Genomic DNA, 27,512 nt, shown 5'->3' on the forward strand with positions numbered 1-27,512 from the left:
CGAGTTTAACGAGCTACTAAGTGAAGTTTCCGTAGTCTTTAGCGTATTTAACGCATGCAAGGACATCGCCGTATATCTCTCGAATAGCTACTAGCGCGTACTTACTAGTTATAAGGCGATTAATAAGGAGGTATATATAGTAAGAACCGTAGCCGAGATTAATTAAATGCGGGTAATAGTTTCGCAACTACCCGATTTGTATTAGCTCTAGCTAGATTAGGCCTAGCGGCTAGGTAGAAGGCTTCTAGAAGCCCGATAAGAGCTAATAGAAGGCGGCCCTTACCGTTCCCGCTACGCTAAGCTAGGCTAATCTAAAGATTAGTAACTACTTACTAAATTTCTTATACTAACTATATTCGAAGCATTGTTAGTTGTTACCCTAATAACGTTCTTAACACTAATATCGTCGAGCACTCGTATTATAGCGTCCGCTAGGTTCTCGGAGGTATATCGATTGTCCTCGAAATCCTCGGATTTAACGAAAGCGGCGCCTTTCGAAGTAATAGCAAGATAGTTAACAATCGACTCGCCGCGAGGATTAGTCTAGCCGTTAGTTACTAATGTAATACGACCGCCTCTCCTTAGCTAATCCTCGATCTTAGCCTTAAGGGTTTCGTACTTAGTATCGAGTAGGTCGCCTATTATTTCCTTCCGACTTAGTAGTATAAAAGCAGGAGCTAGTATCCGTATAAATTCTCGGAAAGCAGGGTAGTTAGTTATAGAGAGGGATAAACTAGCTAAATACACCTACTTAGCGTACGCCTTAATAGTAACTCGATAGTAAGCCGCTAACATCTACTAGATACCTAGTCCTTATATTGCTTAGATATGCAATAGACGAGGAGTTGCTATATAAGGAGGCTCGCTATTAAGACGATAAGGCTAGAAGGCCTTTATTAATCGTTAAGGCAACTTCTTATATACTCGAAGGTACTTTTTAACTCGCCGCTTCTTATTCGAGACCTATTAACTATTACAATGCTTATAAGTAATAATAGGGTGCCTCTAACTAAGAGTATTATACTTACGATTAACCTCTAGCTAATAAGCCGCTTCCTTAACCCTCCGCTTTAACCGCCTCGCTCTCGTCTTCTTCGATAGACTTCTAATAGAGCTACTACCTTAAGTCGAATTAGCTATTATAGAAGACAATAGTTAGATAATTAGGCGATAACTAAAGAGCTAGAATAGCGAGAATAGTAATAACTAAAGAGCTATAATCTATAGAAGAATAGGTCTATATTAATAGCTTCTATACGCCGAGAAACTAGCTTCCCTTACCGCTATAATTATCCTAATACCGGCGGTGTCCTTGTCTACCAATTTCTTCTATAATCTATACTTAAATATAGTCGTTCTATATACTAGAAGTATCCTTAGACCGCCTATTAATTAGGTACGTCGTTTACTAATCGCTAAGGGTTAGAAATTGCTAGATACTAAGGGAACCTCTTCGAATACTTACTAACCTCCGAGTATACTATATATTCGAGAGAGCCTAGTCAACTATACCGGAATAGGCATAGCGCCAGCTAAGAAGTAATGTCCATAGTGGAATCTCGAACACCCGCAGTGAACACGTAGATCCGTAAGTTTAATCAGTTTTGTGGCTCGTGGATGGACATCGCTACACATGATGGCTTCGCTGCGGCGCAGGCGTTCCCGTGCACGCAGCAGGCGGTTTGATTGCAGGCCAATCGCTTGGACTAGAATAAAAGATGGACTGCATGTCAGCCGGGCTAGATCCCGCAGCTTGAAACGGCACTTCCACCGCTGACCGTTCTGCCCACGTCGAGCTGCTGGACGGACCGCTGAGATGTCGAGGCGTCCTGAAGCTTGTTGTCTGCTGCAAGGGAGCAAGCAAACCAGACGGTCGGCGAACGCATGGCGGAGGCGGAGGCGGAGGCGGAGGCGGTGGCAGCGCGGACAACACCGCAACCTTTCTCTTGTCCGAAGCTTCATCAGCTGCCATGCCGCCTGCACTCTAACGCCCGCCCTCCCCTACACACCCTCCTCACGCCGCTGACCTGCTCCCACCGCCTCGGCCTGGCCAGGCATGATTTGCAGCTGCATGCCCGCCCAAACCCATCCTGGATCCACTCGGCTCACCCTGTACAGTACATGCTGATCTAGGACTCTGGAGCCACACTCCCCTCCCGTTTGGTCAGTCCGACCTGCTTCTCTCCGCCCATTCTGGAGAGACATGTGGCTTGCGAACAGAAGCCAGAATTGATCGTGGCAGTCGCCGTTCCGCCTTCATCTGGCGACGCCCTCGACATTCCTTTCGTACATGCCCACGCTCTTTTGTGCCAGTCTGTCCTTACCGGAACCCTAGAAACACACTCGTCCCCGGCTGCATGGATGACATACTACCACCCCATGGAGTCTTCAGCCGGCCGAGCGTTCATCACAACCACTATATCTGGAGGAGCAATGGCTGGCCGGCGGAGCTTTGAGACGGCACCATCGTCGGCCGCTCGTCTTCACAAGCAAAGATCCAACCATGGCATGCGATCGACCAGCCACGGCCAACCATTCTCTCTATCCAGTGCACCTGAAGCACCTCCCATCAGGAGCAGCGCTCTCGTCGCCGCGGGCTTTGGAGACGGAGCCAAAGCTCGCAAAGGTTCCATTCGGAATGCCGTTCGCAAGATATTCGGGCGACGATCCAGAGACTCCATCTCGCAAGTTACAGACGCCTCATCCTCTTCGACGCAAGCACCTTCGACACGGCACATCTGTCATAAGAGCGAGCCACCGGTGCTTCCAGCTCAACCTGAGCTTCCCGAACTACAACTCGAAGACGCTTCTGCGCGACGAGTCATGTCGGATCCTTATGCAGTGCAATCGCATACCCGGTCTACGAGCCTTTCAAGAACCGCTTCTCCTTACGCTGTTCAATTCCCCAACAGTGTGAGACTGAAACCTATGGATCTGGGTAATCCGTTCATGCAGGTTCCCAAGCTTCGACGACGAAAGACCCTCCCGAGCATGCTTATTGAGAAAGAAGAAGGAGCTGCGGCCATTGCTGGCAGCTCGCATGAAGCAGCTGATGAGCCGAGCACGTCCAACAACATTGAACCCGAACGAGAAGCACCAATGATACCGAAACGAACTCCGAATAGTGTCAAAAAGTCACGGAGAAAGTCACGAAGTGTCGATGATCTTCCATCGATTATTGCGCTGCAGCAACAAGGCACTCCGAGAAAGAGAAGCGAAGAGATAAAGTATTGGCGCGAAAGCTTTCAGCCGGACGTGCTACGAGCCAGCGGCTTCATTGCTCGGCCTAGCTCGAACAGAGACAATGCACAAGCGCCTCCATCAGGCACTTCTCGCAGAAGCAACAGGGAAGGGTCGATACAAGAGACAGGAGGTGAGAAGACGGCAAGATCATCAGGCCGTGGTGCATATGATGCTTCACTCGCTCTGAGGGACAGCACACTGAAAAGCAGTCCGCCCGGACAATACGGCCAGCCTCTTTCGGTGTACGAATCAGAGTATCGGCCATCCTCTGGGACCGAAATGTCTCGAGATCTGGAAGACCGGGTGGCAAAGTTGGAAGCTGGCTTGCACACTTTCCAGCGGTCTCTGCAGAAACTGACAGCTGACCGGAATCGACGGACTATAGTAATGGGAAGCAGCGTTGGAACAAGACGCTCCTCGGGAGATTTGCGGACACCTAGCTTGCTTGCAGATACGCTTGCAGATGCGCTTGATCAATCATTCCAGTACGAGTATGAATATGGACATACGTTGCGGCCGACCACTTCACCGCAGCCACCGCCACCTATACCGCCGCACGTCCAAGGGCTCGAGGATCCTTTCATTCACGAGACAGCACCGCCGCCGCCAAGTGAACCGCCGACCAGGCCTCCAAGACCGCCGTCTCCAGCTCAGCTGACACCGGAAGCGTTGGCCGCTGTAAATGCGGAGGCAAGAGGTTCGAAAGATCAGACGCCCCAGCCATGTACTTTCCGCTCCCTCTATCAAATGCTTGCAGACGAACGGTCAGCCCGGAGGAAACTCGAATCGCAATTGCAGAGCTTGCGCCGCGACATCTCCGAACTCCACAGCCAAGTCCACGTGTCCTCCAACGTTCAAAGCACGCGTAGCAGCTACATGCTAGCGGGTTCATCATCCCGATTACAGGACTTGTTGCGCGAGACAGGTGAAGCCAGCGGACCGGAAGAGTCACCACGCTCGTTAACTCTGCAGCGATTGTCTGGAGCATCAGCGAGTCAGCCCGTCGTCAGCAGATTCAGCGGATCTGAAAGCGATAATGTCCAAGTGGAGGAGACAGACTATGAGGAATATCTTACACCAAAGGAAGAACGAAGCAAAATCAGTCTGGCTGATAAGCTGGAAAGGGAGAGCGGGATGTTTTGATAACGAACTTGACTGACTGACATCTATCTGATTGATGACTACCTAGGCATACCCGGATTTTTGGTGGCTGAATTTTTTCCATTACATTTTTTGTCTGCTTTTACTGCAGGTGCTGTACTACTGATACCCAATCTTTTTTTCCCCTTTGTGTGTAATTATTCAATCTTTTGTACTTATATTGATTTTGATTGTCGCATGGTCTCCATCATCATCATCAATGAATCATGAATGCCATGTGCAAGCGTCATCATACCCTACGAGACATGGGCTTCTGGAAGCCTTATCCCTGGCGACAATGGAAGAGTGGCTTGTAGCGACGAGGATGAGGTGACGATGAAAATAGCTGATACAAGTGGATGGTGTTGGTGGCGCAGAGCTTTTCGCTCGCAGCAGATTCTGCGAATACTTTGATCGTTGTCTCGCGGCGAGGGGTCAAATGTAATAAGTTCACAATAGTGCGATTGTGTTTGAGTACTGTATCATCTCATTATTATCTGGAACGTGAGATCCTTCTTCGTCTATCTCAGATTGTGTCTTCATCCGGAAGACAGCAGTCGCGCATCGCCATGCGCAGCAGACCTCCAGCGCCAAGTTCATGCACATGCAAATGCCGTATGAAATCAAAGATCAAATGCGAAAGCATCCGCAAAATGTCCAGACCTACATGTCATCCTCGTCCTCTATTTCCGACTCCTCCACCATTTCCTCGGTGTTCTTGCGATGCTCTTCCTCCATCTCCTTATATGTGGCGTAGCTCAAGAGTAAGAAAGCAAAAATGATCAGACAGCCGCCCGCTATCGCCGCTCCTGTAAGCGGACTGTAAAGAGGAGGCGGTAGCATCTGGTCGCAAAGCGCAACCAAGAATATTGTAAGCAGCGCGGCGACAGAACTCAATACTGGTGAGGTGAGCGATATCAGAACCAGGAAAGATCCGCTGAAAGTAGCATTTGAAAGCACCGAGATCGCCAGCATCCATGCCGCCTCACCTCGGGGCAATTCAAATTTCTCGATTCCAGTCATGTGCAGAATCGGGAGAGGAATCCAGAGTACAAGAAGGGTGAAGGTCCCGATCATGGACCCGAAAGCATTGGCGAATAGCATGCCCCTGCCAGGTGAGCAGCCCTCAGGTGGGCATGCCACACGCTTGTACAAAACTTCGTAGAAGCCATAGAGTACGCTGCCCACGCCAATGACTAGATTCCCGAGAGCTCGATTGGATGCTTCGGAGCTATCGGGCGCAGACGGTCCTCCAGCTCCTCCGCCAGATTTGTTGCCGTGCTTCGGATGGCCGACATCGCCATAAGCTACCACGAGGACGCCGACGATAGCAATGCCCACTGACACGACCTTACCGATCCGCAACTTCTCGCCAAGGAGTGGAATGGCGAAGGCATAAGCAAAGAATGCAGAGCAGTTGTATATTGCTGTCAGGTCACTGGCGGTGGTCAAATCTACTGCGACATACCAGCTGCCTCCTGCCACTGTCAGAGCGCATGTGACGTAGGAAGTTGTCTTGATGAAATACGGCCAAGGCGACTTCTTCCGCAGGTGCGGTGGAACGTTCAGGGTCCTATGCTCGATCATCTGCGCGGTTGATCGTTGAATAGACATGTGTCGTCTCCAGAAAGCATCCCATGGCTGTGACCATTTCTGAAGCCTTAGGATGAGCAGTTGTACGAAGAACAGCAGGGACCAGGAGCCATGTGTGAAGTACAGCATACAGTAAGCTTTATTCCAATGCAAGTCATGCTGAATGTATACTGCTGTCTCTGTCTGCACAGCAAAGCTCACCAGACTGAGGAGTAGGAATGCCGCAGCATATGTGTATCTTGTTCGGGTGTCATTTTTGCTTTCCACAATGGGGGGATCTCTTTCGCGAAAATGTGTCGAATGCCGGGAGCCTAGAGTCGGCCTCCCATCGCCTTCATAACTCTGACTGTGACGCTTGTCTCCCCCTGATAATAGCGGCTGATGCTGATGGCTGTTGGGTCTATGCGCATCCTGACTCGGGCGCAAGTCAGAGGGCATAGTGGAGGAGGCTGGATTGGACGAGGGCCCGTCGCCGTCGCCGTCGCGCGCCCAACGTTCAAAGTCGCTATCCTCGTCTTCAGATGCGAAGTGATCGGGATGCGGCAGAGGGGTGAACGGACTCGGCTGGCGCGAATTTTCTCTGCTCAAGTGGACCAGACTGGACGAATCGCCAGTAGTGGAGGCAGAGTCTTGGTCGTGAGTATGGTGTTGGTCTGGAGGGAGAAGACTCGACGAAGGCAGCTCGTGCGCTTGGCCCGGCGATGAGGTGGAAGGCATGCCCTTACCGGTCAGGCATGGCACTAGCGGGGATGGTGTAGGCGGTGCATCGTGGGGCAGAATATAGAAGACACTTGTTCATGAGGAAGGATACAGTAGTGAAGTGGAATACTGAATATTGCCAGAACTATGGAGTGCTTGGCGAATGCAGCTTGCATGTGCTCCTGGTCCGTGATCCGCGGTCTCTGAGACATTCTGGGACTTGGGCCCCGGCTGATCTTCTCAGATTATTCACGAAGCGGGCGACAGTCTAGCACCTCCCGGAGCTTGCGAAGGTTAGGTGACTAGGCGGAGCCCGCTCGTGAGTTATGCTACGTCGATCGATTTCTTGGCGCTCTGTAATTGGTCGGTTTTCAAATGTTTCGTTATATAACTTTCGACAATACCTCCTACATTTATAGTATAGACGCCGCGCAACTAGTAGCTAAGCCTACGAAGTTAATACTAGTATATACCCTATAGAGTAAAAGGCCGAGCGTAGCGGAATAGGGGGTCTATAGGGGTTTCCCCTATAAACAGCTCGAAGGACAATAATATTATAACTATTATAAGTCTATATTTAGAATACAAAGACCTTAGCTTTTACTACTCTAACGATTATATATAGTCGGCCCTTTACTCGAAGTAGGCCGAAGTATAGTAAATAAACGTAAGAACGCGAGAAGGCGCGAAACGCAAGATATAAAACGAGATACGCGTAAGTATACTATTTGCTTAAATTCTATCTAACTTTTAATTTATATATCTACTTATCCTATTACACTTATAACTCGTACCCTTACGACTATAGCTACTATCGCTATAGGAGGCGCTAGAAGACCGCTAAACTAAGGCCTTTTTAAGACGATAGTGCCTACCTTACGAGTAATTATTCCTAGATAGCGCCCGTAGCTATGCTTAAAGTATAGTAAGAAGAAGGACTAGCAGGAGTTCTATACTAGGAAACTAGATAAGAATAGTATACCGAAGTATAATAATACTTGTAACTTATATAATCCGCGCTATAAGGAAGGCTAAATAGGTCCCGGCGCTAGTAGATCTTGCGCTAGTACTAGACGGAAGCCTATTATAGAAGACGATACCGCTAATAAAGGAATACGACGCGGCGGTATTAGATAAGGCGAAGATCGTAACGTAGTAATTACTCGCTAGTATAGTAACTACGTAGATCGCGCTTAGCGTCGTACTACTAGTAAAACCCGAGTACTACCTCGAATCTTCTTTACCTTCTTACCCGCTCTTAGTCTAACTTTAGTACTACATCGACGACCCGATACTACTACGAGTCGAGTATAGAAGCTACGAGAGCTTTAATAAGACAAATAATAGAGTAATAGCAACCTTCTAAATAACGATATTACAACCCTGCCCTACTTTAATTATACTAACTACTAGTATAACCGGGCTAATAGATAGAAGTGCGCTTAAGGCGACGATGTCTATACTTAGTATTATAATAGTACTATAGATATAGATCGGAGCGATAAGATAAAGTAGTATTATAAGGGTAGTTATAATTATACGTATACTAACTTTAACTAGAATAACTAGGAGCACGAGAAGGAGTATATTAGCTGTCGTAATATACTCGGCCTAATAGCTAGTTAAGTAAACCTTAGTAGTAGCCGTCCGCTAGTAGGACCTTCTACTAGAACTAATACTATAGATCGCCTACTTAATAACAAAGAGTATTCTTTAGAACCTGTCGACTACTTATACAAGGGTGCAGCTTTGCTAGACGCCGACAATGCTCTTATAATAAGCTTTAAGTAGGCTATTAACGCTCCGACGGAACAATTAGATACTTACAATATATACAATAAGAAGCGATTCGATACTAATAATCAGAATAGTATCTATAAGAAGTGCCGAGAGTCGCGAGACCTAGCTAGAAAGCGCGGTAATAGTCCTACCCTTATATTAGCCGATAACAATATAGATCCTAGACCTAGCTACGAGTATTACAACCTGCCTAAGCTTACACCTATCGAGGAGCTTCTTATCGCACGTACTTACTACACTATAGAAGTATACTAGGTCCGTAGTATTTAATACAAGTCTTGTAATTATATTGCGCACTTTCCTCGCGACTAGGACGAATTCTTTAAGCAGATTCCTCTCTTTCCGAGCGATGTAGATATTCTTATCCTAAAGCTAACTAATGCCGATAATAGAGCTATGCGACAATTCGAGAAGGAGTTTAGAGTCCGGAAGCGTAAAGTCACCTAGTAGTATAAGCATTTAATTGCGCGGCATCTAGCTTATAAGGGAGTTATACTAAACTCCGCCGCTATTAATGCACTTCCTAATAACGGCATTGTTCTCGATTAGTTGCTAATACAAACCTATTAGGAAGGAAGCATAACGGCCGCGAGTATATAAGATCTTTTAGACGCTACTAATACCGGCGATGTTTATATTAGTATTTAAGCTATAGATGTCTCTTAAACTAGTATCGAAGAGCTCCGAGAGCGTATAACCGGTACGAAGCAGAAGAAGACCGCTACTATCTTCTAGCCTAAGCGTAGCGACCGACCGCTCTCTAAGTATAATCGTGCTAAGCTTTTGCTTTCGAGTGCCTTCGTTACCCTATTCCCTATTAGTATAGCTAATCCGAATATACTAAGAGAAAGAGAGGTATTATTTAACGATGCTGTCGAGCACCTTATAAACTATAAAGACGATCGCTTCGCAAAGCACTATCGGTTAAATTCGCTATCTATAATATTAGTATGCGACGTAAAGTACGAGGTAGCTCGATATACTTTATAAATCGATACCGCGAACAAGCTGCTCTTACTAGCGATAAACTTCGGGCTGCATTTGCGAATAGTACGACTAAGTCTAAAGCCCTTCTATACTTAATCTCGCGTTAGGGTTAAAGCTTGCTAGGCACTCGATCTTTCTAGAATAGCATACGCGGAAACCTATCGGCTTACGTCTACGACCTCGGTGTACCGGATCTCTTCTTTACGTTAAGTACAGCCGATCTTTATTAGCCGTCTCTAATGCGCCTTCTTCTAAACTACGATAACTAGGTTGTAGGAGATACTAATACTAAGTTGCGTATCGGTCGTCGTAATTTACGCGACTATTTATACATCGTAGACGCCTACTTTATACGCCGCGTAAAGATCTTTATAGAAACAGTACTTAAGCCTAAATTCAGTATTAAGGACTTTTAGTATCGTTTCGAGTAGTAGGGCCGTAGTAGTGCCTATATATACGGCTTTCTTTAGTCTAATAGTATACCGAAGCAGGACCTTAATACGTAGTTAGGCCGCGAGCAGTTCTTAGAGTTCTAGGGACGACATATTATAGCCGTTAATTCTAATCTAACTCGCGAGAAGGCACTAGTAGACGAGAACAGTAGTATTTAGCTTAATACGTCTAATCTCGATAATATCTAATTGCAGCTCTCGAATATTCTTAATCGAGTAATGTATTATAATTACAATAATTATTATATATGTCGAAAGAAGGGTGCCTCTCTAAATTCTATAAAGGAATGCCGCTTTAGATATCCTTATAAAGAGCGCGAGGTAGCAACCTTAAACTTTAACCGGAATCTAAACTACTTAGGCTTTGCGCCTAAATGCAATAATCTATAGCTAAATTACTACTCGCGTATAGTCCTATACGCGTAGCGTGCGAATTGCGACCTAACCCCTTATACAACGATCGAGCAAGCCGTATAATACCTCCTAAAGTATACCTCTAAGGTAGAGGTACCTACTTAGTCTTTATAGGACTTAACTAAGCACCTACTTAGCACGATAAGACTAGAAGTGCAATATGCGCTACTGTCTCTAGTCTAGCGCTTCTATAATAAGCTAATCGGAGAGCGAGATATATCTACGTAGGAGGCTTGCTACCTAATTAATCGACTTCTACTCTAGGTTAGTTCTCGTACCGTACTTAGTATAGATTGCCGCCCGTATAACGACTAGTCTAGCACTATTAACATTGCCCCTAGAGGTAAGGTTAAGAAGGGGAAGTCCTTCTTAGAGAAGTATATAGAGCGGCTATAGACTACTGCTGCACTATTAGCTAAAGAAGGCTCTAATAACGACGATAAGGCGGAGTAGCCTTATCCTTTGTAAGACGTTATATACTATTAGTTCTTAACGAAGTACAACTTTAGCAATTTGAAGAAGATACACTCTCGGTAGGACAATACCCCGGACCGTATAATTAACTAGTTTCCTCGCTATAAGCCTAGAGATAAGTACGAGGACTAGTGCCGTATTAAGATTGTTAATTACTATCCCTTTACTATATACCCGAGTCTGCTATATCGGTTTCTAGGAGCGCTTAATACTAACCTATTATTTAAGTTATTCGCTAAGGCCTATACGCACTATTAGCTTGTATACGCTTATCTAGATAACTACTATATAGTTATTAGATCCCTAGAGGATGTATAGGAAGATCCTAACTAGACTAATAAAGGAGACGAGTTGTATTTCGCCGAGCTCTCTCGTAATAACAATGTTCGAGGCATTCGTATAGATAATAAAGACGCTCTTAGCCTACGTAACATAGATCGGACCTACGACTAGACTATATATATTAAGAAGTTCCCTTAGTCCGATATCTATTAATTACAACGTAACTAGTAGAAGCAGCAGAAGGAACTTTAGTCTATTAAAACTATAGTATAGTCTTAGTCGCAAGGTTAATACACCGTACTAAACAAAGAGTAGAAGATTCTGTACGATACTATAATCTAGCACTACTAACAGACCTTATATAGTATAAAGCTAGAGCCTCTACGTATTAATATCGATAGTCGACTAGGCACTAGAAAATCTTATATAATCGCTATTCTATTAGCTTACCTATAGCGCAATTAGGCGTAGCACGACTAAGAGTATTAGCGCACCAGCGGCAGTCCTGTTCTACGATCTATACCTACTAGCATTGCTGCAAATAGCATTAAAGGCAAGACCCTCTATTCTCTATTACTCCTACTAGTTTAGTCTACCTTTACTAATTTAACGACTAAGAAGTTGCTAGAGCTGCAATATACCTTTCGACATATTAAGTATGTTATCGTTAATAAGAAGTTAATAGTTAATCTAAAGATACTTAGCTACTTAGACCGCCGACTCCGCTAGATCGCTACAAAGAAGAACGAGTAGTATAGAGGTTTTAGCGTTCTCGTATTTAGCGACTTCTATTAACTCCTTCTAGTTAGTAGTAAGCTACTTTTTAGTAGCAAAGTCGAAAACAACGAAGAGAGACAAGGCCAGGTAGCGTACCTCGAGCTAAAGTATACTATCGAGTTAAAGATTATTTAGCGATAGACTAGTATAGATCGAAAGTCTTTAGCATTCAAATTAGTGCTCGAGAATATACGTAAGAACCGTATTACTAAAGAAGACTAGCGTTTCCTACTTACCCGCGTTCGGAATTAGCTCGATACGAATAGCTAGGCAGACTTTACGGATGCTTTACGGATCTACTCGAAGAAGAAGCCTATAAACCTATATAATTATATCCGGATGCGCGATAGTAGCAAGGTCGTTAAGTTGTTAAAGGCTAACTATACTAGAAGCGGAGCTAAGAAGGCGACATTCGAAGAAGGTAGCAATCTTTACGCTATGCTTCCTATTTCGTTTAGCTATCGCCTAATACTAACTAAGAATATCTAGACTAAACGTAGTCTTAATAACGGATCGATTAGCACTCTCGTCGATATTATCTAGTCTACTAATATAGACTCTACTATTAATCTCCCTCTTTACCTACTTATTGCCTTCGACAAATACGACTATCGGCTTATCGGAGGTAGACCGTCCTATAGCGAAGCTAAGGCTAAATACAACCCTCCGACTACTCTATCTAGAGGTAAATAGTAGAAGATTGTACCTATATTATAATATTCCTATCTCGGCGCGAGTTCGAGAGAGGCACGCGTACTTGTACCCGCGAGATGTTTCTAGTTACTATCGCCTATACTATTACTATCTATAAAGCCTAGGGCTTAATATTAGATCGCGTAGTACTAGATCTTACTAAGAAGGACTTTACTATAGGCTTAACTTACGTTACTTACTCTTATATTAAGCACTTAGATTACCTTATAATCGAAACACTATTCGATTATAATCGCTTTAGTATTCGCGTAACTAATATATATAAGATACGCCTCGCTAACTATAAGCGTCGTTAAACTTAGCACCTCCGTAGTACGAGCTACCGTGTTCTAACTCCCGCTATATAAGGCGCTAGTATGCCTCTAGCGCCTAGCCTCTTACCTATTAAGTCTTAGGGTAATATAGTATAAGATATAGAGTAATAGGAATTTAGCGATAACGATAACGACGTAATAGTAGAAGCTATTACTTAGTCTAAACTTTAAGTGTAGCTCGAACAGTTCTAACGCGAAGATATAGAGCAGATAGAACGTAAGCGACTTTAGCGAGAAGAGAATAATCGCCTCCTTACTATTATACTATAAGAGTTATTAGATATACGCTAGCTACTACTAGGTAAGATAGAAGACGAGCGCATTCTACGAGAGCGCGACGAGAGCCGTAAGGCTCGCCTCTATTAATAGGAAGTCGATAACCTATATATACGTCTAGAAGTAGCTCGGACATATACTAAGCTATTAAAGCCCTATAATTAGTAATAGAACTAGAGACGACTTCGCCCGAAGGGCGGCAAGCTCTACGTAGTAGCCCTCGGAGAGCCGCCGGAGGCTCTAATACGATCGATTAATATAAGAGAGTGCAAGAAGAATAAGGCTATAGAATAAGTAAGCGATATAAAGGCAAGCGGTTTTATAGGCCGCAAAAAAGTCCGGATATACGTAAGCAATATTAAAGGACTGCGGCCGAGACCGTAAAGCCGATCTTTAGTATAGATATTATATAGCATCCGAATACAGTTTAGCCTTATCGCGAGAAGGACACGTAGGTATAACTCACGAGCGGCCGCTTCGTGATACATGGATTGCTTGCGCAGCGATCCACAGCACATTTTTAACACGTGCAACTGCAACGACCACATCATTACATGTCCTAGACAAGCGAGAGTGCTGACCTGAGAGCCGTTTAGCAAAGACTAGTAACTGATGTCGAAATACATCCACAACCTAAAATGGACCGTAGCGTAGCTAGCCAGCCCTGCGACAGAATATCTCCCGTTATTCCACTCGCCATTTCCCCATCTATAACCGCCCGCAACACCCGCCTGTCACGAACGCTTCTTCTCACAGAACATTCATCTCAAGCACTGCAGCCAAGATGCCACTCATCAATGCAGGAAGTGGAAAGCCTCGCGTTATCCTGGGCACCATGACCTTCGGGCCGGATGAAGCCTCAGGTGCCAGGATAACTTCGCTGGACGACTACAAGTCCTGCCTTGATGCCTTCCAGTCGCGCGGCTATAACGAGATTGACACCGCTCGCATGTACATTGGAGGCAAGCAGGAGGCATGGACCCGAGACGCTGGCTGGAAAGATCGTGGACTCACATTGGCCACCAAATGGTACGTCTGGTCGACTTTGCTGTCTATCACGAGTATAGAAAGCTGAAGACGTCTATACAGGTATCCTCACAAGGCAGGAGCACATGCTGCAGAAGTAATTGAGGAAAAGCTCAATGAATCTCTGAAGGAACTTGGCACAGACACGGTCGATATCTTTTACCTTCACGCTCCCGACCGGAGCATCCCTTTCACAGAACCTCTGAAGAAGTTGAACGAATTGCACAAGCAAGGCAAATTCGTCCAACTCGGTCTTTCGAACTTCACGGCCGCGGAAGTGGCAGAGATCTGGCTGCATTGCAGGTACAACAACTGGGTGCGCCCGACCATCTACCAAGGAATGTACAATGCCATCCAACGTAACATCGAGCCCGAACTCATCGTCACCTGCAAGCGATTTGGCTTGGACATTGTGGTCTACAACCCACTTGCCGGCGGTCTCTTCTCAGGCAAGATCAAAACGCAAGATGTTCCTCAGCAAGGACGATTCAGTAATACAGCATCCGCAATGGGACAGCGATACCGGGAACGGTACTTCAAGGACGCCACTTTCGATGCGTTGAGGATCATTGAGCCAGTCGTGCAGAAGCACAATTTGACTCTGATTGAGGTCGCCTTTAGATGGCTGGTCCACCACTCGAAGCTGGACATTGGTGCAGGAAAGCCGGATGGAATCATAATCGGTGTATCAAGTGAACAGCAGATGGTGTCCAATCTCTCCCACATCGAGAAGGGACCCTTGCCGGACGAGGTGCTGAAGGTGTTGGACGAGGCGTGGCTGATTGCGAAGCCGACGGCGGCGAATTACTGGCATGGTGAAAACAAGTACACATACGACACGCAGAAGGCTTTACTAGCATAATTGCCAAGTCTTCGAGGAATTTTGCTGCGGAATTGAAAGTAATAAAGATCAGCGCTCAAGGCTCGCCAAGTCATGAGGTAATGATCAATCTGGATTCCACAGAGCACTGCACAATGGTATACTGCGTTACTCATAGCCAGCCAATCACTTGTCCATCCGCTGCAGTCATGATAAAACCCAAGATCTCGACGCCGCTATGCAGAGAGCAGGAGAATGAAAGTAGAACGCAGCAAGCATTCGCTAGATAGCTGTGCTCAAACGAACGAACTTCCCGAAGAATGACATGGGTGGTGGCTGGCGTCAACCCACTCTAACAGCACTTCTGCTCGACTCGCCGTTAACAAGCCCAGCGCCAGAATCCTCGTGTTTGCCTTTCCTCCTGTTGACAGCTTTCCTTCTCTGTGCCGCAACATCCCTTGACTCCAGTCCATGCTCGTCACCATTTCTGGCGTCCATATCTTGATCTTCTTGTTCACCCTGGTCTATTTCCTCGTTATCGTCCGCCATTTCACTGTCTGCAAAAGCAGGCATGGCATCTCCATCTCCTCCAGCATCACCTCCTGTCGTTGACATCATTGCTTCTTGGTTTTCCGCCCATACCCTACATTCATCAAGCTCGTTCACATCTTGTGGTCGACTTCGTAACCATTTCATTCGCGGACCAGTCTTTGCAATTTCACTGACGCGGAAGCCATAGATCCTCGGTTCATATATACTGCCCGGTCCTAGCCCTGGTGCGAGGTTCTTGGGAGCAATGCCGTTGATGCTTTCAGGTTGTTTCGGCAGTGCCGCCTCTACGGGAGGCGCAGGCATCTGCTGTGTAGCATTGCCCAGAGATGATGATAAAGAATTTCGACCCTTCTCTCGTGTTGCTTCAGAAACAGGCGAAGACGCATCGATTGGCGGCGGCCTTGTGCCACCGACGTCGAGTTCCGGGAATGTCATGAAGAATAGGCAGCCGAATGTCGTACCAAAGAATGCTCCATCCACGGTCTGAAAGCGGCTATTTGGCGGCGTGTAGACGTCCAGACAGCTCGGGCAAAACAGCTTCACGGTCTCTTGTCCTGGTATATCGGAGCATCCCACGGGTAGTACTTTTGCGCCCTGGCAGAATACTCGAGGGCAGTGTCCAAAGTGACCAAGCTCATATTTTTCCGCCATCTGCTGGATGCCTTGTCGACTCGTGATGAAACGCTGATGTATGAGTCCGTAAAGCATCTCCGCCGAGCTCTCGATCACACTCAAATCGCTGGCCATGCGCAGATGCCGTCTTTCGGCTGCTGCAGCTGCCGCATCTGCTGCTCTCCGGTAGCCTCCACGTCCTATTCCCAGCTCGCCGTCGTGCATCTCGTCTTCATCGTCGTCCTCGTCCTCTTCTTCCTCTTCTTCCTCCTCGCTGGCGTCTTCGGGTTCGACATCGAGGATCATTTCCAGCGCCTCCTTGTACATGGGTACTTGACTCTGTAGCCCGGTGAGATTGAAGTCATCTTCGATGAAGTCCTCGGAAACCTCTGCGAAATACTCGTGGCCGACCAGCGAGCAAAAGGCGGAGATCCAGCTCTCCGGCGCCTGACTGGAGGAGGACATGGTTTGGGAGAGGTCGTCCAGCGCGACGTGGTGAACGGTGCAAGCCTTCTCGAAAGCCGAGCTCAGGCTCAACCCGCGGTGATGCAAGTGCAGATCCGGACGCACAAGCGCTTCGTGGGCGTAGGTATTGACGTTGTTCTGGTCGCGCTGTGGCAGCAGTCCTCCTCCAGTGGTCGAAGGCGGGGGAGTATTTTGAGAATAGGTGGGCGGGGCGGCGTATATGCCAGAGGAGGTGTCGTCGCTGGTCAAGGCCGCGGTCCCTTCGATATCAACGGCGATCAAATCGGGCGCCAGCTTGCGCTCCCTCCGCGTTGGCCGCTGAGCGATCTGCCCACCGTTTGCTCCTGCTCCTGCTCCTTCTCAAACAATCGCCGCTTCCAAAAGCACTCGTCGTTCGGTCGTCTTCGGTCGTCGCGTCTCGCAGCCGGGCTCTGCTCTGCTTCTTTTCTCGCTGAATCACATGCACAAAGTCAAGCGCACTGCAGTCGCGCACATGTCCTGTCCATTCGAGGGCCGACGCTTGACGTGTCCAAGTGAAAGCCTGCTTCTGGGCGCGAGCAATGTTTCTGTGCACTGCAATTCTCGAGTTTGTATAGAGCAACTGAGTTGCACCCTGGCTCAAAGTCTCAAAGTCTAGGCGACGGCTCGAGCTCGGGCTCGCCCTGGCTTCTCTGCCTCTCTCTCAACCGCCACAAGCCACGGGATTGTTCACAGACGTCAGTTTCGGACGACCACGTCAGGAGTTGCCGTAAGCCTGCAATGTGCGTTGGTTTTGCAGAAAGTCCAGACTGCTTCGTGAGCTGCAACAATGAACGAGGGGCCGGGGCCGGCCTTGCTGCTTTGGTGCTTGGTGGGCTGCTGCGCGGCGTGCGCGGCACGAACTGAGCGCCGATGGAGATCTGACCACAGCCACTGCCACCGCATCGATAAGGTTCTTTGTCACGTGGGAATAAGATGTGATTGGTATGGGGAAAGGGTCGTAGGTACATGTAATATGGCATGCCTGGTTGCGCTCGTCTCTCGTCACACGTCTCCTATGTACAATGCACGTTGTGCTATCGCTTTCGAGTAATCTCCGCCAACACGCAATACCGCAACAGCAGAATGGACGTGATCAGCCACCCATCAAAAAAGTTCACTGAGGATATTCGACAGTCCATCTTCTCCAACACTGCCGAAGCCTTCTACACTGTCTGCAGCGTTTAGACCGTAGCCACCGTCGGCATTATGGTGACCGTTCAATTCCATTGCTTGGTAACCGCCGGCTGCTTCAAACAGGCTCGTCAGATCGTGAACCATATTCTCCGGGCTACTACTCGCTCCCGATTGAGCCGACCAGTGATGCTGCTGCGGTCCTCCATTGTACAAGGAGTTTTCATCGACATTGACACCAGCCAGCCCTGCCATGGCCACGGCGGCAGAGTGGCTTGCGTCCTCGTCCTTGCTGGAACTGTGCTGTTGGTTGTTCGATCCTTCTTTCATCATCAAGCCGAGCTTAGGGCCAACTTCTTTCAGAACGCGGATCGTCTTCCATAGCCGCCGACTCACCCAACTGCCTCTGCTAAATCCTCGAACGAGTTCAAGCGCCATGTAGAACTCCTCACGGACATTCTCGGCGAAAACGGCCGGAGTGTGGCTCACCGCGAGGAACAGCACGGCCAACGCCGACGTCAGGAAGGCATTGAACATGACCTGCTGAGTGCGATAAAGATCTGACGTCTGATTTATGTGAGTCAAAACTCTGATCGTGTCTTTGGCAACGTCCACAGCTGTCTGCGCTTGTTCTCGGTGCTGCATGATAGAGGTTGCGGAATGTAGGACGGGTCGATAGATGAGGATGCGCATCTGGTTTGCACGAAGGTAAAGCAAGATACGCAATCTGTGGCCTGCTCGCGATGGCGAGGGACCGATCGGAGTAGAAGGCACCTTGCCATTCTGAGACGGATGCTCGAAGCGGAGATGTGCAGGGATGTTTCTGTGCCACTGGATGACTTGATAGTCCAAGTAGTTCATCTCGTCGACATTGATCGGCGCCCCGCCTCTTGAAGGAGACATCGGAAGAGCGACGACCGACTTCCACACTTTGCTGCTGATGCCGGAATACTGGATCATAGCGCTAAGGTACGGTGAGCGGTCCTCCGGCTTAGGAAGCTGCGGATCTATATCAGTGTCCTGGACGGCAAAGGGCATACCAGTTCCGAAACTCCAGCGTCTGTCCAGCACATATATTGCCCAGAACAATAGCATCGTATCTGATCGTTCCGACTCGTCTTGAATAGCGTCGTAAGTCTCGCGACGATGAAGACCGAGCTCAATGCACAACCGTGCAGTCAGTCCTATTATCCTCCACGATGTGCCTTCGTTATCGCGATGAAATTCGTACATTGCCTAAAGTTCCATCAGCTCATTCATGCAGAAGTTGCAGCAAAGCTTACAGTCATGACCAGGAGCCGAATGGCCTTTACTCCTATAGCTCCCAATAGCATCGTGTCAATGGCAGGCTGCACGTATTCGAACATCCGCTGCCCCGTCTCGCTGCGTCCTGATGCTTCTACCGTCATTGCCGTGGCCATGACCACCTTGAGCAAATTTGTGTCTTCATCGTCAATGGCATCGGATCCCGGCAGGCCCTGTTGCATCAAGCCCGAGCGATGTGCCGCTTCCATGAATTTATAAAGCTTACCAGCATATGCAATGACTTTATTGATGTCCACAACAGGATACATCAAGCCCATTTCGTCCTCATAGACTCGACATAGTCTGATTGCTTCCTCTTGCGGTATTGTCCATATAGGATCCTTATCGCGATGGATGCTTTGCAACAGCTGACCTTTCAGTGCTGGGCTTCGCTGTGGTGTCGCATCTGCTGTGCCTGTCCCTGCATCACCACTCCCATTATTCTCCTCATCAGGCTGGCCCGTTATGCCCATTGATTCCAAGCTGTTCTTTGCGACACCCAAATTAAAGGCTACACTGGTCGGACCTCTAAAGCGTTGCTGCGATTGACTTGACGCACGAGGACGATGATGGCTCGGGGACAAAGCCGCGGCGCCTACGCCTGGCGAAGCGGTCCGCGCATTGAATGATCCTCGGTGAGAGCCATAAGTCTGCAGGGACGGATCGATAGGTGTGTTGCCGGTTTGTGAAGCCGGTGCCAGACCATGGCCGGTGACCTGTGAACGAAGCTGGTTCAGCTGATCGTACAGTACACTGACTTGGTCTTGCAAAAGCGATATCTGCTGCGACATATCCTTGAACTCTTGCGATTCCTTGAAGCCGGCGCAACAGTTCGGCGCATAAACGCATTCGAGGTTGAGGTTGCCGCATCTTTGGCAAGGAGTCTGGCCATTGCATTTGATCTTGCGTCGTTTGCATTCATTGCTGGTCCCCACTTATCAGCATCAATCTGTGCATTAGCCAGCCGTACATGTGCCTACCACGCGATCGATACATATCGGTTTCGTCTGGCGCGTTGCTGACCCTGGTTCCCGTGATCCTCGGCCTTGCGCTTCAGTCCATTTGCGTTGCTGTCACTATTTTCGTTCTGCTGCGGCTGCTGCTGCAGATCTCTTGCCATCTGCGCAATGTTCTGCGCATCGAGACTCATTATGCCTGACTAGAGAGTTGCATGGCCGAAGCGAAACGATTGGGTCGTGTGAATACGTGCGGGGGCGGAATAAGCTGCGAAAGCTTACCGATGACTGGCAGAGGCAGAGCCGCAGAGGATCACCAGACAACTTCGACTGAGCATGAGACTTGGCACAGACTTTACGGAGAGATGAAAGATACTCGGCATAATCTGTATCTTCTATTCATACAGCAGAGGCAGAGATCCCATGAGCCTTCAGTAGTCTGCCTTTGCTTGGATTCATCGCACTTTGGCGACGGAGAGCTTACCGACGCATCCGTGTATAAGTCCTGAGCGCATTCTCGGCCTTCCCTTGGCCCTGAGCGTTGCCTGCCAACGAAACGGGCAGTATGGAGCATTGCTCTCCAGGACGCGTAGGCTTCCTTACAAACGAAGCGTAGCAGGTTGTGCTTGCAGAGATGACCTGCAGCTCCATGAGCGCTGTGTCTGTGTGTTTCCAGACGTGGCACATTCGGATGCTCGCTCTGATTTCAGTTTGCCAGCTTGGGATATCGTGACAGTGACAGTGGCACCATGCTTTCATGCCGCACCTGCAGCGGCCTGGCCCTGCCCAGCGAGCATCTTCTGCCTGAGAACTTCTTCCACCACCCTCAGATTGTTTGCTTTGCTGTTGACAATGTTTTCCAAGTCCTTGATGTTCTTGCCTAGCTCCTCAATCTTGCCATCATAGAATTTCTGAGCATCGCTGGTAGATTTCTCGACAAAGAACCCAGTACCGACATCAACAAGTACAGTGTCAGTACCGGCTAGCGTGCCAGGCACATATAGCGAGGAAGTCAACGGAACGAGCAAAGCCTTATCTGGATCCGAGGTCAATATCATGCTTTCGATGGGAAATCACGTCGCATACCACTTGCGCTTTTGGCAACACCATGTTCGATACTTGTTTTGCATTCGCGGAACTTTTGTTGTGCAGTGCGAAGGTTCTGGTGCGATGTGCTCAGATGTTGGACTTCATCGTCGAGTTGCTTCTTGACTTGAGACAGCTGCTGCGGCGCGAGCTGTGCGAGATCGACTACGATGACAGTCAATGGCTGCTTGGAGGGTCCAATTCGGGCATGACTGACTTTGCTGAGCCTGTTGAGCGGACGCCATTGCGGTCAGTGTAATGGCATGCGTGAATGGTGGTCGTGCAATGCTTGCAGCAGCCTCACAAGCAGCACGACCCTTGCCGCTTATCGATAAGACAATTGAAGACAATGATTCTTGGCAAGCGCGCTAGCCGGGCCGGGAGTCTGTGCGGCGCATCGCCTCATCTCTTTCGACGCATTTTCCAACTCCTCATCTTTCGCATTCATCTTCAAGATGTTGCAATTCTTTTGGAAGCATGCCTGCTCACCTCAATCCTTGTTGGGCCACAGGAGCAGTGACTGCGGTATTGAGAAAGATTTCGTATCGATCGCTAACACCTGACCACGCAACGAGCAAACTGCAGCATTTCTCCTGCCCTGACTGCAGCGACTGAGCACGCTTTCCACTATCTGCGACCGCGGGGTGAAGTGTGACTGACGAAACCCCGGATACACATCCGGAAGATGGATGTACGTTTACTCGTCAGTAGTGTTGTCGACAACGGATCTGATGCCGATCTAATACATGCATAGTTAGATTCAACGAATCACGTCGCCTGGCCGAGCGACGTCCGAGATTTAGCATGCCTGCCCTCATTAACGCAGCTGCCAAATCGATCAATAGAGAGCAAGATGATGTCCAATCTATTCGTAAACTTGCCGAAGGTGGCTTCAACAGAGTCTTTGAGCTTACCTTGAACGATGGTCATCAAATCATTGCTCGTTTGCCTTATCCTTCAACACAGCCTGCGTCGTTAGCTGTGGCCAGCGAAGTCGCTACCATGGACTTCGTTCGCAGTCATGGTGTCCCAACGCCACGTATCCATGGCTATGCACTCGACTCTAACAACGATGTCGGAGCTGAATACATCGTGATGGAAAAGATTCATGCACAGCGTCTGGGTGATGTCTGGATCAATTTATCGGACAAGAATCGACTCAAAGTGCTTTCTGGAATCGTTGATCTGGAAGCTAGGCTGTTTAGCATTGATTTCCCTGCGACATGGCAAGCCGCGACTTCCTTTCGACCGGGTATGAAGGGAGATGTTCGATTATAAAAAGGTTCACTCAAACGACCACATCGCGAATCTCAAGGCCTTCGAGCGAGTCTCTCCGCACCTTATTCCAAATGAGACATGGCACCAACGGAGCATCCTCCGGCATCCAGATCTCAACTTGAACAACATATTCATCAACAGCGAATGTCAGATCGTGAGCGTCATCGACTGGCAGCACAGCAATATTTTACCTCTGTTTTTGCACGCGGGAATCCCCAATTCTCTTCAAAACTATGGTGACCCGGTCTCTGAGGAGTTGAGGAAGCCAGAGCTACCAGATGAGCTTTATCAGATGGACGAAGGCGATCGTGAGAAGAACCTTGATCTTTATCGGCGCCGGCGTACCCACTTCTACTACGTGGGACCTGCAGCTGAAAAGCTGGACATGCACTACAAAGCGTAAGTCTGAAGGAAACCTAATCTAGTGCAAGGCACAGCTATGTTGAGTTGGAAGAGATACACGGCTCGAGCCACACACTCCTCCATTCTCATGGCAGCAGTCTTGTTTGGGCCTTTGTTAGACCATCTGCTAACTTGCGAGCTCATCCTTCTAGGATGATGTCTGAAGCCAGCCTGCTTCGTAGAAGACTCTGTACTCACGCCTTGGCGCCCTGGGAGGGCAACAGCATTCCTATTAAAGCGGATCTTGTACAGGCAGTACGAGGCTGGGCTACTCTGGCTCCTGGTAGCACCTGTCCAATAATGTTCGATTCGAAAGAAGAAGAAGATACTCTGTAGAAATTGGCCAAGCAGGAAGATATCGACAGGAGAATGGACATCTTGCGCGATGTTATTGGCATCAGCACACACGGCTGGGTTCCACATGACGGGTACGAGGATGCTGTGGCGCAGGCGGCTGCGATGAAGACCCGTGCACTGGAAGTTGCGGGTGATGACTTGGAGCGTGAGATGACAGCGCGACACTGGCCATTCGATGATTTCGAGGAGGACGAATGAAACGCCGTGACCGAGACTAATGGGTCGTCATGATGAAGCAGAATCAAAATCCTCTGGGACATCTAACTTTGCGCGATTGTTTTGCATCGACACTGCTTTGTGCGAAACTATGGTTGTGATGGCGAACGTGAAGGCGAATTCCTTCAAATAATTGTACTCTGAGCGAGAACAGCCTTCAACATGCCTAGCAGGTACTGGATTGCTGGAGGTTAGGCCAGCGATGCAAGCAAACCAAAGAAAGGACACAAACCCCAATCGCACGTCAAGCGTATTGCAGTAATGTTCGCGCCCGCATCTACAAGCTGGTCGGTCAGTGCATTACGGTGGATCGAGACCAACTTTTTTCTGTCTCCGGAATCTCTGCAATGGTAAGTCACTTCCAAAATCACTCAAAGAATCGATGACTCCGCCAGCTTGGTGCGGCTCGAATTCTCGTTGTGAATCGTGCTAAGCCAGTTATTGCATGCCAGGTGCAGGTGCCTCCCGCAGATACGATGCGCTGGACGGAAAAATTGATGCAGCAAAGACGGATCTTGAAAATTCTACACAAGTCTGTCATGGCTAGTCCGACACAACCTGGAGCCATCGAGAAATGGGGCAGTCTTTCGGCACTGCTCATCCATCTCACCACTTGTCGAGCAATGCTGCGACATTGTAGAGAGTCACTTACGAAGCAAAATCTCAATTCAGAGGACTTCGAAGGCATACAGATACTTCCTGACGCACAAGTCATCATGAAAAGTCCTTTCGACGGAGCTTCCCTTCTTGCTACAGAGATCAGGAACGTGACCATGTTCTTGAACGACGCCCACACACCACAATGGAAGCTCTATCAGGGCATGAAGGTACCACCTCACATCGACACCAAGCTGGGAGAACTGAATGCCTCAGAGGATGTCCCATGGCCTGATACTAATCTCGATCCGCTCAAGACTGAGATTGTGGCTTACTGTGCAGAGCATGGTTGGGACGAGCGACTAGATCAGCTTCTGGACGCTTCAGACGGCAGCACTCAAGCTATGCTGCTCCGCGAACAGTTCTGGGCAGAGGCCCAAGATGATGTCCAAGAGACATAGAGTTACATGGAGTGATGAAGCCGTAGCGTTCTGAGATATTGGCAAGCTCTCATCATATCGAAAGATATAATAAAGCGAACCAAGAGCTTCGGCTGATTGTTCCACTTCACCATAATTCCGATCATCTCCTGTCATCTCAACTTCACCTCCCTCGCTCCGTCTTGACACCACATCGCACCGTCTGATCTCACACCTACGACACTCTGGAATGCTGCACAATGCGGAAGCATTACATTTCCTGACTTAGAGCCTGACCCATGCGCCACGCCAACATTGCGAGGAGTACGATAAGTCAGACTTGCCCTGAGAGCCGCCAGACTTGGTGTCCTGGCCGAGGGCATGTGATGTGCTTACTATCGCTTTCGATGTCCAACAGTCTTCGTGACTTGTTCGTGGTCCAATATTAAAGCGAGTCGATGTCTTCATCAAAGAGTCAAAGACGCTCGCGACACATTGTTGGAGGTAAAAATCGCAAAGCACCCCGGACACTTTGCATCAGGCAGACGCCAAGTCATCCGGCAACTTGTCCTTTCAGCAAACCGCGCCCTGTGGAATGCATTGAAGGATGCAAGGCGTCAGTTAACTTATGCAAGTTACGGTAACCCGCCGGGCGAAGCAACGATTTTGCTCCGCCGACGCTCAGTTCCAACGCCGCATTGGAACACCGCATTTGCGCACAGCCCGCTGCGGCCTCTGCGGCCTCTGCGGCCTCAGATTCTGTGGAGTCGCAGAGCGCTGTGCGGCCATTTCTCGTCGTGAGACCAAGCCGTAAATTCGGTGGGTGACTGTTGCGCATGGAGCACAGTACGCGGACCAGTTGAGGCGCAAAGCACGAGGGAAGGTGGTGTTGCAGTTCATCATGTTGGCGTTGCGCACTTCCGCCTTCGAAATTCAACTCACCGGCGCACTCTTAGCGCCAACCTTAATCCCAGTGACTCACGCGGAATCCGAAAGCGAATTCGCACAAAACCTCTCGTCAGCCCCGCGTCTGCCTGCTTTCTTCCCCATCCCACCAAGCGCACACCATACACAATCATCAGAGACAACCACGAAAATGGCTGCCTCTGCTTGATTCCAGACCTCGCCCACCATAATTAACTACTCAACCTACCATCTCAACTCCACTTTCGAAGCGTCTTCGGACCTTCACAACCACGCGCCCAGTCGTCAAGACCACGCCTCTGTGAAAACCTCCCCGCCGTCCACCACGGCTTCTACACAGCAAACATGGCCCCAACCACCAGCTGCACCAAGGCAATTGCCTCCCCAACCCGAGTTCTCGCAGGACTTCGAACTCTTCCATCAACCTCAGACCCGCGCTCTTCCGCCTTCTCGACGCGCTCCATCGCTCGATCCGACGCTGCTTCATTCGTTTAGCACTGCGACCGCAGCAGCGTGTCACGCGAACGGACATCTCAACTCATCTCAGAAGGAAATCAATACAACAGCTCACCGGTCTACTCGCCCACCTGTGCCTTTATTTCATTCCAACTCAACCGGTAATCTGGGTATTCAGCAAAATAATCAGTACATTCAGCAAGGAACAGATCCAACCTCTTTCGCAATGGGAGGCGGAGGTAATTCACTGCCGAACTCGTTCGTCCAGCGCGTTGGTCTAACCATGGACTCAGAAATCAACGTGGCCTACGACGGCACATTCGGCGATCTCCACGCCAGTGGAGACGTCGCACTCTTCGGCTTCGATGACAGCTTTGGCGGCGACTTCGAGCTCATCGGCTCGGCCGACAACAGCTTCACCGCTATCAATGACGGTGCCAACGCTGGCACCATCTCGCCCAAGGACCTGCTCAACGACTCAGTCCCGCCATCGACATCGTTCACCAATCTGACTACACCTGGTTCTACATACCTCGACACTCCGGATGACTACCAGACCTCACCACTCTTCACAGACAGCATGCAACATGACAAGACATGGTTCTCGCTCTTCCCTGAACAAGACACCGAGGCGCCAACTCCAGCACCACTGATGGAGCGCACCTCGTCCAACACTATCGTTGTTCACCCCGGAGGCGAAGGCAATGCTCGCAAGCGAAGCTCAACTTTCCAGACATCACCGACTCCATTCAGCCCAGCTGTGAAGCACTCTGATGTTGCTGGTGTTGCTGCTCGCAAGCGTGACAAGCCACTGCCACCAATTGTTGTCGACGAGAACGACCCTGTCGCCTTGAAGCGTGCGAGGAACACTGCCGCTGCTCGAAAGTCACGAGCAAAGAAGGTTCAGGAACGTGACGGCCTTGAGGGGCAGATTGCCGCCCTCAAAGCAGAAGTCGAGTTCTGGAAGCAGAAGGCGGTCTCTTTGGGCGCTGATGCTTCTGACAGCGAGTAGGACTCGCTGCTCAGGCGCAGAAAGCTCAAGCACTAAAGTTCAATCCTGCACTCGGAAAAAAATGGCGACTGCCTTGGACAGTCGCTGGTGGTGGAAAATTTTCTTATTTCATTCTGTTCATCATTGGAGGAGAGCGCAACGGGCGCTTCGTCGCCACTGGTCTCGACGACTACTCTCACATTTCCTTGGCGCGGCCTTACGGTCTGGACATCTTCACGATGATGGATGAAGGGCAAAATTGGCATGTGATCTTCATGGCCTACTGACGTCTCCTATCTTGAAGCATTATGCGTTGATAGTTGATTGACTCGTGGCACACTATTGCGTTGCTTCGTTGATTTTGGTTAGATTGACAGAAGCTTGCTAGCAGTTGACAAAAGTAAAGTCTTGACTACAATACAACACTGTTTCTTCCCATACGCCTTCTTTCCAACCATTCTCGTTGCTTGCGATGTCCACTCACGACTGTATGGCAAGGCAAATCATATAGGCAAGTAAGCCTCTGTCGCCATGTCATTGCAACGTAGCAGCGGTACAAAAGTTCTCAAGTACTCTGACTATTCATTTTACGACAGCGCTTATCGCAATGCCCTCTTTGAGTCCATACAGACTGGCATCCAGTTGGAGTTTCTGCGCAAATATCATTGATCTAGCCCAAGGCTCTTCGTTGCCGTCCGACAGGCGTGTTTTCACGGCATGTGACAAGGCTGGA

At 48.8% G+C, this 27,512-nt stretch overlaps 9 protein-coding genes across 9 annotated transcripts; 4 read left to right on the forward strand and 5 right to left on the reverse strand.

Annotated features, from left to right (window-relative positions):
- Positions 1 to 2,379: 2,379 nt before the first annotated feature.
- Positions 2,380 to 4,427, forward strand: MYCFIDRAFT_213042 (uncharacterized protein; the record flags this gene model as incomplete). Its single annotated transcript, XM_007922955.1, has 1 exon — positions 2,380 to 4,427. One exon carries the CDS (start codon positions 2,380 to 2,382, stop codon positions 4,384 to 4,386), a length of 2,007 nt encoding a protein of 668 aa, XP_007921146.1. The 3' UTR covers positions 4,387 to 4,427.
- A 118-nt stretch (positions 4,428 to 4,545) lies between these two features.
- On the reverse strand, positions 4,546 to 6,414 carry MYCFIDRAFT_184732 (uncharacterized protein; the record flags this gene model as incomplete). Its single annotated transcript, XM_007922956.1, has 2 exons — positions 4,546 to 4,558; positions 5,078 to 6,414. The coding sequence occupies 2 exons, from the start codon at positions 6,412 to 6,414 to the stop codon at positions 4,546 to 4,548; spliced, it is 1,350 nt and encodes a 449-aa protein (XP_007921147.1).
- A 7,484-nt stretch (positions 6,415 to 13,898) lies between these two features.
- MYCFIDRAFT_71284 (uncharacterized protein) lies at positions 13,899 to 15,176 on the forward strand. Its single transcript, XM_007922124.1, has 2 exons — positions 13,899 to 14,194; positions 14,255 to 15,176. The coding sequence occupies exons 1-2, from the start codon at positions 13,950 to 13,952 to the stop codon at positions 15,051 to 15,053; spliced, it is 1,044 nt and encodes a 347-aa protein (XP_007920315.1). The 5' UTR covers positions 13,899 to 13,949; the 3' UTR covers positions 15,054 to 15,176.
- Positions 15,177 to 15,320: 144 nt separating this feature from the next.
- On the reverse strand, positions 15,321 to 16,875 carry CKB (casein kinase II, regulatory subunit). The gene is made up of 2 exons (XM_007924090.1): positions 15,936 to 16,875; positions 15,321 to 15,869 (listed from the first exon to the last, which is right to left on the reverse strand). Exons 1-2 carry the CDS (start codon positions 16,638 to 16,640, stop codon positions 15,354 to 15,356), a joined length of 1,221 nt encoding a protein of 406 aa, XP_007922281.1. The 5' UTR covers positions 16,641 to 16,875; the 3' UTR covers positions 15,321 to 15,353.
- Positions 16,876 to 17,765: 890 nt separating this feature from the next.
- Positions 17,766 to 20,217, reverse strand: MYCFIDRAFT_125368 (uncharacterized protein; the record flags this gene model as incomplete). Its single annotated transcript, XM_007922957.1, has 4 exons — positions 17,766 to 19,028; positions 19,076 to 19,728; positions 19,801 to 20,021; positions 20,078 to 20,217. The coding sequence occupies 4 exons, from the start codon at positions 20,215 to 20,217 to the stop codon at positions 17,766 to 17,768; spliced, it is 2,277 nt and encodes a 758-aa protein (XP_007921148.1).
- Positions 20,218 to 20,808: 591 nt separating this feature from the next.
- MYCFIDRAFT_26170 (uncharacterized protein) lies at positions 20,809 to 21,305 on the reverse strand (the record flags this gene model as incomplete). Its single annotated transcript, XM_007921543.1, has 2 exons — positions 20,809 to 21,089; positions 21,140 to 21,305. Coding segments are annotated over 2 exons (447 nt in total), but the record flags the coding sequence as incomplete, so codon positions are not given.
- Positions 21,306 to 21,616: 311 nt separating this feature from the next.
- MYCFIDRAFT_205819 (uncharacterized protein) lies at positions 21,617 to 25,368 on the forward strand (the record flags this gene model as incomplete). Its single annotated transcript, XM_007922958.1, has 14 exons — positions 21,617 to 21,681; positions 21,725 to 21,788; positions 21,825 to 21,849; positions 21,894 to 22,405; positions 22,455 to 22,816; positions 22,855 to 23,151; positions 23,185 to 23,321; positions 23,363 to 23,380; positions 23,413 to 23,501; positions 23,538 to 23,582; positions 23,612 to 23,687; positions 23,748 to 23,791; positions 23,827 to 24,435; positions 24,477 to 25,368. 14 exons carry the CDS (start codon positions 21,617 to 21,619, stop codon positions 24,633 to 24,635), a joined length of 2,502 nt encoding a protein of 833 aa, XP_007921149.1. The 3' UTR covers positions 24,636 to 25,368.
- Positions 24,576 to 25,368, reverse strand: MYCFIDRAFT_209632 (uncharacterized protein). The gene has a single exon (XM_007922959.1). It carries the CDS (start codon positions 25,244 to 25,246, stop codon positions 24,962 to 24,964), a length of 285 nt encoding a protein of 94 aa, XP_007921150.1. The 5' UTR covers positions 25,247 to 25,368; the 3' UTR covers positions 24,576 to 24,961.
- A 97-nt stretch (positions 25,369 to 25,465) lies between these two features.
- MYCFIDRAFT_209633 (uncharacterized protein) lies at positions 25,466 to 27,218 on the forward strand. Its single transcript, XM_007922960.1, has 2 exons — positions 25,466 to 26,027; positions 26,082 to 27,218. Exons 1-2 carry the CDS (start codon positions 26,015 to 26,017, stop codon positions 26,798 to 26,800), a joined length of 732 nt encoding a protein of 243 aa, XP_007921151.1. The 5' UTR covers positions 25,466 to 26,014; the 3' UTR covers positions 26,801 to 27,218.
- Positions 27,219 to 27,512: the final 294 nt, after the last annotated feature.

The sequence above is a fragment of the Pseudocercospora fijiensis genome (assembly GCF_000340215.1).
Source record: "Pseudocercospora fijiensis CIRAD86 unplaced genomic scaffold MYCFIscaffold_1, whole genome shotgun sequence".
NCBI classification, from domain to species: domain Eukaryota; kingdom Fungi; phylum Ascomycota; class Dothideomycetes; order Mycosphaerellales; family Mycosphaerellaceae; genus Pseudocercospora; species Pseudocercospora fijiensis.